This window comes from Lissotriton vulgaris, chromosome 4_1 (assembly GCF_964263255.1).
Source record: "Lissotriton vulgaris chromosome 4_1, aLisVul1.2, whole genome shotgun sequence".
Classification (NCBI taxonomy): Eukaryota; Metazoa; Chordata; class Amphibia; order Caudata; family Salamandridae; genus Lissotriton; species Lissotriton vulgaris.
The window spans coordinates 1,409,921,190-1,409,932,279 of record NC_141691.1 but is presented as its reverse complement, the minus strand read 5'-3'; the positions used below and the strand labels follow the sequence as shown (position 1 = coordinate 1,409,932,279).

Below are 11,090 nucleotides of genomic sequence, written 5' to 3'. Positions count from 1 at the left end.
CGAACGCGAGATCCGCAAAATTCGCTCATGCTTAGAACTCGCACCATCTTCACCTTAGCCTCCCCCCACCCCCATGGATAGCCCAGAAGCTGTGTTTTTGCTTTAGCCCCTCTCCTGCCACACCATTGCCCTGAGGAAGTGAGGGGCTGTGGAGGGCTCAGTAATTTACAAAGAGATGGGGCCTCACTGTTTTTCAGGTGCTCTGTGCTGGAGGGCTGGAGAATATTTTTTAATGGAAAGGGGCCTCGCTGTTTTCAGATGCTCCTGCGCTGGAGGTCTGGGGAATCATTTTTTAGGAGAAAGGGGCCTTGCTGTTTTCAGATGCTCCTGCGCTGGAGAGCTGGGGAATAATTGTTTAGAGAAATGGGCTTCGCTGTTTTTCAGGTACTCCTGCGCTTGAGGGCTGAGGAATAATTTTGTAATAGAAAGGGACCTCACTGTTTTCAGATGCTCCTGCGCTGGAGGGCTGGGAATAATTTGGTAATAGAAAGGGGCCTGGCTGCCTGGCTGTTTTTCAGGTGCTCAGCTTGTAGGACATTGTTTAGCAATCAAATGAGAAAGGATCACTTTTCCTGCTTTAACTTGGGTTTGCAGGTAGTGTACTTCTGTCCCAATAAAACACCCTCATGCACGTGTCTGTTGTTAAGCGAAAGTGGTATATCTTGATTCTCCACCCCTTAGACGCGTGAGTGCAGAATCATTGGGTTGGTGGTTATGCAACCTCCACCAGGAGGAAAACCCTTTGGTTACAGCAGTAGTGATTAGTGATAGGGAAGTGCAGTGCTGTGAAATGGCAACAAGGCTTGTCTGCCCTGTGTTCCACAACTTTAATCAAACAGGGTGCGAGACTATATTAAAATTAAGGTGTGTGTATTGAGACAGTTGAGGTATCTCACACACCTGTTCTGTATGTGGACTCACAATACCAACAAAAGAAATCCATTTGCTGCCCAATCTAACATGGACCATCCGCAATCATACAAACTGCAATACAAGTCATGTGATATTCATGATCACATGTCCTTGTAACAAACGTTACATTGGGATGACCTGCAGGAAGGTAAAATTGCGTATTGGAGAACATATAAGCAATATAAAATGTAAAAAAGGAACTACAAAAATGGCCAACCACTATATTGAAACAGGACACACAATTGGTGATTTACAATGGATAGTGCTGGAGACCCTAGAGGTTTTCCTAACCCACCACCAACCCAATGATTATGCACTCACGCGTCTAAGGGGCGGAGAATCAAGATGTACCGCTTTCGCTTAACAACAGACACGTGCATGAGGATTTTTTATTGGGACAGAAGTTCGCTACCTGCAAACCCAAGTTAAACCCAAGTTAAAGCAGGACAAGTGATCCTTTCTCATTTGATTGCTAGATACTGTATACAAGGAAGTTGAATGGATCACACTTTCCTTCTCCCTCTACAATTGATTTTGAATGTAGGACATTGTCACCTTTGCTCTGTGTCCTTCCCAAGAACAATATCCTCCCACTTACATTCCATGTGTGTTTCATGAAAGGCACGCCCGTGAATGTGGGCCATGCCCTGCGAATGTGGGCCACGTCCAGCAAATATGGGCAAAATTGTGATCCCAATCCGACCCTGCTACGTGATTGCCCTATAAGCCATCCGATCCCAGTTGGCAGTATATGAAATGCTAAAAACAATTTTGCAGTAATATTAGTTTTGTATCAAAATAAAATAAATGCATTCGTTTTAAAGCGACCACATATTGACTACTTTAATACAGCAATCACTTGATTTGGTGTGGATACATTATTATGCATTTTTCAAGGGTTGCATGTGTTCATTCATTTTTAGTTTCCCTGAGTCATCTTTGATGATCTTCATAAGCTTATTAACGAGCTATTCAGGAAGTTCACAAAATATACAAATTGTTCATATGCTAATTACCATCAAATTACCAACCAACTTCAAGCAAACAAAAGTAGATGGTGCAAAATCTATTTCAAATTGAATCTTCAGATGAAGAAAATTACAGTAAAGCTGACCTACTATTGTATGAGAAAATTTAGAAATATTACAGTTGCAGTAATCCCTCAAAAATCATTCAATAATACAATATTTCACATTACACCATTTTACAAAATGAGAGCCTCTTAAATTGTAACTATCAACGCAGCACTTTTATAAAGAAGTGAACAAATTCACCGTAGAACGAGAGAGGGGCAGTAGCAGTCGGTGGTGGGACTAGCTGCCGGGCGGTGACGTGGGGAGGGGCAGGGTGGGGCTAGTAATCCATGGATTATGGAGGATTACAGGTAAGTAATCATATAAATAAATAAAACTAATTTTGTTGGGCGCACTGCATCCCCAAATGTGATGCAGTGCACGCAACGAAATATCGTTTTATACCCCTCCCCCCACACATCACCGCCCGGCAGCTACTCCCACCACCGACCGCTACTGGAGAGCGGTTTAATTTCTTTCTAGCATCCAACAGCTTTGATACTGTTTTACCCCAGGAAAGATGGCCATGGCCTACAATAGACAGAATCTGGACTGAACCAGTCTCAAGACTGTTTTTCTTTCAATAGTAACTCGGGCCTATGGTTACATGGTGGCAAATATTTTAAGTGAACTTCAACGCTTTTTCAACAACAGTCTCGCAAATGCTTTTCTGAAACTACTGTGACATAGAGGGTAGAGGAAAGGGTTAATGAAAGAATTGCTCCACAGCAACCAAAAGGCAATTTCATACCAGTAGGCCTCTATGCAACTACCATGGCAGGCAGCTCTTATCACCATCAGAATTGAGTAGGGACCGGCACAAACCAAAAATATGCAGACAATGATGGAAAGAGATTTTGCAATTTGTATATCCTTTGACACTCTTGCACTTGATGTCTTGGTTAATAACCCTTGTGCATTGTTGGATTTAGTTTGTTTTTTCAATACGCGTGTTTGCCTCTTTGTCTCATTTTTCTTGGTAGCAAATGCAAAAACTGATATCTTTTTGTTGTTGGGATGGGCTGAGTGTCTTGTATTATGTGAAGCTATTGATTCCACAATGCCTTGAGGGTCCTGCTGAAGTTCCACAAAGAATAAGGAGCTTGGTTGTTCTGTTGAAGCCTTTGGGGGAATTGTGTTATTGTTGTGAGGTTGAGAGCGCTGTCTTTTTTTACTGCTTTCTTTAACCGTCCAACAAATGACGATGTTAAAATAGCTGACAAAGCCGGCTGGTATTAGAAGAGAGGCCAGTGAAAACCCAAGCAGAAAATCCCAGATGTTATTGAACTCATAGAAGCAGGCATCTAGAGGAACAGTGCTTTTGCCAATAATGTACTCCCAGAAAATGATTGGTGGGCAGTTCAGAGTGACAGAGCAAATCCAAGCCCCTAGTATCTTTTTCAGAGCTTTGTGTGGCATGTTCTGTTGCGTTCGGTATTCCACCTAGGAAAGGTAGGGCATTGCTTTAAACAGAGATAAAAAAGGAACAGATTTACATTTTCATTACTGCATGCAATATATTCACGTGGATTTCAATGCCCCAGCAGCAAAACACAAACCAAAAACTCCCAAAACAGCACGATATGTTCTCTTTTAAAACACATGATGGTATTTATTTTATAATACATGTCCAAGGAGGGCAAGAACTGGTTTGTCACATGGACACCTAGATATTAATTTACTCTTCCAAGCTACACAAATTCCCATTTCTGTAATCTTCGGATAAGTAGGACTGCTGTTATATTAAGGTTAATCTAGGGAGAAACTTTATGAAGGCCACATTTAAGGGTGTAATACTGCTACGAAACAATTCAGACTGCTTTGGAGGAAGGAGAGCGTGAAAAGGATAATAAATAGTTTTTCCCCAGGCCACCACAAATCTTTCCACAAAACCTAATATATTGCACTTATCCTCTTACGTCCAACACTGAACCCAGCTGACAGAAGATGATTTGTGGTAATTCTGCACGACAAGGGTTGGGTAAAGTAAGTATACTCTTAAATACATTGAGAGATGTATCTGACATTTCATTCTACATAACACATATTTAAGCAGTTGTGAAAGATGCCAGCCCTGCTCTTGCAACATTCGCTTTTACTACTTTAAGAGCACTGGGCATGATTTATCAAGTTTACAGAATTGCTACTTCCAAAGCTGACACCAGTCTTAAGGTGTTATTCCCAGGTCACTTTTTGTAATGTGACCTCTTTTAGTCGTGGGTCCTTGACATACCTCCATAAAATAATTGTTGTCCAGAGATTTTCATTTTTGATTTGTGTTTTTGTGTCATTAGAGAAGTAATGTAGCTTGGGTGGACATTCTAGTCCGGGCTGAATTTTATAAATCATGAGACCTATATACTTCATTTTGACGTCAAAACATGTTTTGGGGGTCAACTAGTCTTATCGAGACAGAAAATAACTCATCAGAGCAACCCTTCTGCCATCCTCTAAAATGGTGACTCTATAATATGATCTAACCATTTATTTTGGTAATTTATTTTAATATTGTTTTTATTTCAGGTTTTCAGTTGATTCAAATTTGTAAACATGAGCGAAGCTGGTGGTAGCAAAGGAAATTTACCTCCTGTTAACTGCAAAATCTGAGTAGTCCTTCAACAAAGAAAAATGCGTCATATGCCAAACTAATCAGAAAGAGAACTTTACATCAACTGCGATAGGACAGAAGAGAGTTTGAGATGCTGCAGAACGAAGACGAAGTTCACAAAAGATTGAAACTGAAGGATGAAGAAGATCAAACATTTTATCATTGTAACAACAAGTGCTACAAGTCATAGACAATCGGAAAAAAAGCCTGGAAAGAATTAGTCAAAAAGTAGCAGAAACCAATGAATCACAACAAGAATCCAAGACTTCTGAGAAAGCGACGACAACCAAATCCAATGTGATCCACCAACCACTTAGAAGGTCGATGGCTACCCCTCGTCCACCTCCAACAACTGATCAGAAAGAAAAGGATCTTCAATTTGTTATCTGTGGTTCAACCAGAACAAGGACCAAAGGTATTGATTAAAGAACAAAGTACACAGTATGTGATTCTCAAAGGGCAAACATGTTTTTGTCTGCAGATAGTTTCTCCCAAGATTAAGTTTTCAACTGAATATCTGATCAATACAGTGAGGTGAATGTATTTGCAGCAGATTTGCATGCCCACCCGAACAGTATGTATGTATACATTTGAAAATATGAATGTACAACAAGCTCCCAGCAGCAGCTAACTGCCAGCCTTCAGTTAAGTTTGCACTCTTTGATAAAGAAAATTAAGTTGTAAAGCCACTCTTGAGTGCTGGCTATGGGTTCACCCTCAGTGAGAACACAGAAATAATGGTCAACATTGATGAAAATGTATTGACCCCTAATAATAAAATTATGATTTTGTTTGTTGAGAATGTAAAATGGCTGTATTCATTTTTGTCAGTCTAACAAAAAGAATGAGCCACTGTTAGACCTAGCATAGCTTGGTGTGACTACGACTGACTTTTTGACTCTGCCTCCTTTGCTTTTTGATGCTTTGGGTACTTTGCCTCTGCTGATCAGTGTCAAAGTACAAGGGTTCCCTATGTAAAGTGTAATGGTAATTGGTTGGCTATGATGGTATGTTTGCCTTACTAGTAAAGTCCCTAGTAGTGTGCACTTTGTGTGCCAGGGCTAGTACTGCAAAGGTGCGTGGAGAAAGGAACTAAGGCCTGCATTGTAGGGCCTGTGCATAGAGTGCTAAGTTAGCATGTTGTCCTGACTTTTTGGCTCTGCCTCCTTTGCTTTTTGATGCTTTGGGTACTTGGCCACTGCTGATCAGTGTCAAAGTACAAGGGTTCCCTATGTAAAGGGTAATGGTAATTGGTTGGCTATGATGGTATGTTTGCCTTACTAGTAAAGTCCCTAGTAGTGTCCACTTTGTGTGCCAGGGCTAGTACTGCAAAGGTGCGTGGAGAAAGGAACTAAGGCCTGCAGTGTAGGGCCTGTGCATAGAGTGCTAAGTTAGCATGTTGTCCTGACTAGTGCATTCACTTGTCAGGCCTTACTTTCCCTTTTGCATACACATTGGGCACCCCTGTGGTAGGTCCTGTGTAATCCCTGGGCAGGGTGCAGTATAGGTAAAAGGCACAACATATACTAGGGTGTGTGTTATGTCCTAACAGTGAAAAACACTCCATTTCGTTATTCACTGCTGAAAGGCCATCCTGCCCGTATGACAGAATGGGGGAGGCTGGGTGTTGTGTGTGTGTTAGCCTAGTTTCCTGTAAGTTTATAATGGAAAGGTGAAGTTTATTATGTATGAACTCACAGTGTCATAACACACCTTTCTAAAGAAGTGGTTTTGTCACTGTGTGTTCAGAAACCACTCTGTTAAAGTGGATGAGTTTCGTGCTTTAAGCATTTCTGTGTGTCTCTGTTGAATGTGGATTGACTGTCTGGATCTGAAAGGTGAGAGTAGCTGGGAGAGGTCTTGACCCAGGGAGGGGTTGAGATGGCACCAGGCTGCCCTGCATCTAGAGAGTAGGGGGAGGAGAAGCCCAGGAGTTGAAAAGGCCAGGGCTGGTGCTATAAATCAATTGACCCATCTCATGCTGAGTGTTTAAGGATCCAGGCCCTCAGTATCAAAGGGAGAAAGGTGACACTGGGAGGGAGACACCCAGAACTAATTTAGGGAGGGGTCGGGGACCCCTGAGCACAAACAAACTTCAAAGACATTAAGGGGTATAACTATGAGAGCTGAAACCCCTGAATGTTGGAATGAAACAGAAATGGATAGAGACTGACAAGGCTTTGACCCATTCTGTGGTCAAGAGGAACCTCAGCTTAAGAAGGAGCAACTGAAGAGACTGCTGTGGAAAGACCAATCCTTGCTTCGTGATCTGGGGCTGGTCTGCAGTTTGCTGTTCTAACCAAGGGAGAGGCTGTTGGGCCTGTACTTTGAGGCTCTGGGTCCCCCTGCTTTACGTAGACTGTGCTTTGTGCTGTGTCTTGAATCTCAAGGGCTCAAGGTGAGCTATCTCCCTGTTTGGAAACCCAGGACTATAAAAGTTTCTGGAGAAGTCCCAAGCAACGCGGTATGACCGTATTTTTGCAGCTTGAGATCCTTAGAAGTTGTACCTTGTGATCGTGGGCATGCAGGAGTAAGGTGAGTCTCGGACACGCAGGGTGCGTGTCCTGGTGCAAGCCAAGGTGTTGATGAGGAGCGCCTGGTCGTTGTGTGCACAGGGAGATGAGGTGAGACTCGGACGCACAGAGTGCGTGTCATGGTTCAGCCAGGGCGTTGGTGAGGAGCGTCTGGTCATTGCGTGCACGGAAGGAAGAAGTGAGTCTCGGATGCGTAGAGTGCATGTTGTGGTGCAGCCAGAGCATTGGTGATGAGCGCCTGGTCATTGTGTGCACCGGGAGAAGATGTGAGACTCGGACGTGCAGGGTGCATGTCGTGGTGCAGCCAAGGCATTGGTGAAGAGCGCCTGGTCATTGTGTGCATCGAGCACAGAGTGAATCTCAGATGCGCAGAGTGTGTTTTGTGGTGCAGCCAGGGTGTTGGTGAAGAGTGCCTGGCCATTGTATGCACTGGGAGAAGAGGTGAGCATTGGGCACAGAAGTGAGTCTCAAATGCGCAGAGTGCATGTTGTGGTGCATCCAGGATGTTGGTGAAGACTGCCTGGTCATCGTATGCAGTGGGAGAAGAGGTGAGACTCGGACGCGCAGAGTGCATGTTGTGGTGCAGCCAGGGCATTGGTGAAGAGCGCCTGGTCATCGTGAGCACCAGAGAAAAGGTGAGTCTCGGACGAGCAGAGTGCGTGTCGAGGTGCAACCAGAGGCGCTGGTGAGGAATGCCGGGGTAGTGTGTGCACCAAATTCAAAGTAAGTCTCCACAGTGCTGAGGGTGGGTCTCAGTGTTCACTGAGTGTTCGCTGAGACTGCCGAAATGAGGGCCAGGTCATTGGGCCCTCAGAGTAAAACAGCAGCAGTTCGGACTGGCACCCCCATAGAAGCTGAGTCACTGGCCCGAGCTCGTGGTACCCATTGACGGAGTTCTGGATCTAGGCCCAAGTCGTTGAAGGAGGAGAAGACAGTGGTGTTGCGTCCCCCCAGGTAACATGGATCACCACCTGGGGTGGGGTGCGGGCCCAGAGGGACAATCTCTCCGCCTCTCGCTTCTGTCAGCTGTACGAGCCTGTTGCTTTGGATTGGATCTAGGCTGTACAGACCCAAGGAGGGGCAGTACTGGTGCCGGACTGAGAAGCAGTACTTTTGTGTCATCATTGATCCATATTGGGGGCACTGTTAACGGAGCACCTAAACTGTCATATTACACTGTGCATTATTGCTGCTAAAGAACTATCAAACTCTCGTATGACACTTGGCCTTATTGGTGCCTTACAAACTACATGCTTGGTGAGCTACCCACTGCGCTATTTTTCCATTGCACAGTATCTGATTATAACGTGGCGCAATGCATTATTTCTTATCTGCACACTACAAGATTGTAGTGTGACGCAATGCTTTGTTTCTACCTGGTACAGGACATGATGGTAGTGGTACGCATTGCATTTTTCCTTCTATTGCAAAGTACATTACTTTTTTGCAACATGTGTGATTCTAGAAATACAACTTGCCTAACCTTTTGGAACCAGTTAGAAGTAAGCTTGGTTAAAAGCGGTGGTTGAGATTAGAACCTTGTTAGGCAAAAGAGAGGGACAAGGGGCTTGTTTATTGAGGTCCAGCGCACATGCCCCAGGAGGCTATGAAAGCAAGTGGAGTGCGAAGTTCCTCGTGATGGGTGTGATAGAGGATCACGAACATGTAAGGGAAGGATGGTCACAGGCAGGCTATAACGGTATGTGGTAAGTAGAGGGGATTCTCTTTGTTGGAACTAGGGCTCTCACACACCTAGCAAGCTTGGTGTCATGCTTCATCATTTCAGCTTGCCCCTCGCCAGGTCGGTGCTGCAATACCTGGCAGGCATCCAAAACTGGGGCTCTTTGTCGGGGATCTTTTTTTCCTGCTGGTGGGTGCAGTGGGCGTGAGGGGCCTAGTATGTGTAGATGAAGACGGGAGGGAGTGGGTTAAAATTGGTCAGTTAGTCCTAGCACAAATTTTATTCCAGAGGTAAACTGCCTAGTTAAAAAATGGAGAGGAGCATAGAACTAGTGTTAGTTGTCTAGTTGAATGTACCCTGCTCTCGAGTGATCAACATGTTTCGTGTCGCAGTGTGGCTAATTGCTCGGGACACTTCTTCAGGATCAGTGAAAAACTATCTACACCATGGTAAGTGAAATCTACACACCCTGTATGTTCAAATGTCAACCTAAAAGATAAAAATTGGACGGGGGACATGTTGAAACCCTAACAGCGTTAGTGTTCGTACATCATTGAAAGCCAGTGAACCAAGTCACTACTTCAGCATGCTCAATCACATCTAAAATCAAATATGTGCAATGCATGTATGGAGTCCACAGCATGCACATCATGCTGAACCAGCGTAATCAGCTATGTTTTCAGGTATAAAAAGAAAAGGCTCCGCTAAAGTGCTTGTGCGTATGTCAAATGCTATGTATTCAGTACAAACTATGTAAAGATCATGCAATCGCATCTAAATCTAGAAATAACAGAACAAAGAAAAACATATATATACAGGAGATGGGTGTGCAAGAACATCTTCAAACTCACCTAAACTGCCCGCAAAAATGCTCGCTGCAGTAATCTGCAGTAATTGAACACCAGTAGGGTCCTAGCAAAGAATGGGGAGACAGAGACGGAGTGGATGTCGAGCTCCATGTTAGCCTACAGAGTCAACAAACGTTAAAAGGTGAACATTATATGAAGTTTAAAGGCGTGATAGCTGATGGTAGTGCCATCAGCGGTCGGGGCTGATCCAAAGAACGGCTAGAACCCTTAAGAGGAATTAGTCACGGGCAGTCAAACACGCGGCACAAGGAGGGCCACGGACCCGAGCCATCAACCAGCGCGTCCACAGCAAGCTAAAGCGCATACCGTCGGTGTTCTCGACCCAGCGCGGCACCGCGTCCGTATGAAAAACCGCCCTTCAGCTGCGCCTCAAAATAGGTAGCCAAATGGTGCCCAACGCTAAGGACACTCACCTAGAAGGTAATTCTGTATACTCACCGGCGACATGGACACTCCCTTGTGGAAGACCTACCCTGCCGCCCACACCGGGATGGTAAAGGTGCATCGGCGGCGGATCACAATGTATTGGTGCAAGCGAGTCATGTGACACATCACATATGCGATCCGCCTACAGACATAGAAAAGGTAACGGGGAGTCCCCTGGGAGGCTAGATGGTGGCGGCCATCTTGAATTGTGTTGTGGTAGCCCGACTTGAAAGTTAATGGGGGAGGAAGAAGTGTCTGTTATGTAACAGGTTAAGCGCGCCGGTAAAGGCCGAGATTGAGGCCAGGTATAGAGAATCAGAGAAATAGGGGCACATCATTGGAATTTGCGCCTAAAGAGGAGTTGCCAAAATAACTTAAGGACACTAAAAGAAATGAGATGCAGTCGATGTATGTAGTGGTCCCATATGTTAGTGAGGACACATTGGGTAGTGGTGTATTAAACCCTAGCTCAAGGGAGTATGCGCTCATGGGCCACATGGTATTTCAGCGGGTGAGATGAGACCCATACATCACCAAGGGTCACCCAGGGGTATTATGGGGTAGACGGCCAGGGGAACAGATGCTGGTCAGTAGTGTGCACTTCGAATTGTAAGACCAGGGGTGGGTAATCGATTACAAAGGGGGGGCCATGTTGCAGCACAGATCCTGGTGATAGATCCATTAAGTGTTTTTTTGGAGTAAAAACCAATACAGAGTAGAACAGGTATATCTAAATTTGGGTGCAACTACTAGTTATGACTATGGTCCCCTCGTGTGGAACTCGAGTGGTCTAGGAGTCGAGTGCCTGGGCTACTGGAGATTCAGCGTAGTGAGCCCCAAGGTTCATCGTCATTGAGACCAGTAATGTGTGATGATAATCTATGTATCCATCGTTGTTCAGTTCTGAACAGTGTTGTAGTACTGATGGTGGGGAAGGATTCAAGTATCGTCCAAACGAGGTTGTCTGAAGTGTGTTGTTGTTCTTTG

At 44.7% G+C, this 11,090-nt stretch overlaps 1 protein-coding gene across 1 annotated transcript in view; it reads right to left on the bottom strand.

Annotated features, from left to right (window-relative positions):
* Window positions 1–2,618: 2,618 nt before the first annotated feature.
* The window catches only part of LOC147724058 (histamine H3 receptor-like), a 48,195-nt gene continuing 39,723 nt past the window's right edge, over window positions 2,619–11,090 (bottom strand). Inside the window, exon 3 of the mRNA XM_086966941.1 lies at window positions 2,619–3,428. Within this exon, the coding sequence (XP_086823067.1) occupies window positions 2,619–3,428 (810 nt within the window). The remainder of the gene's footprint in view (window positions 3,429–11,090) is intronic.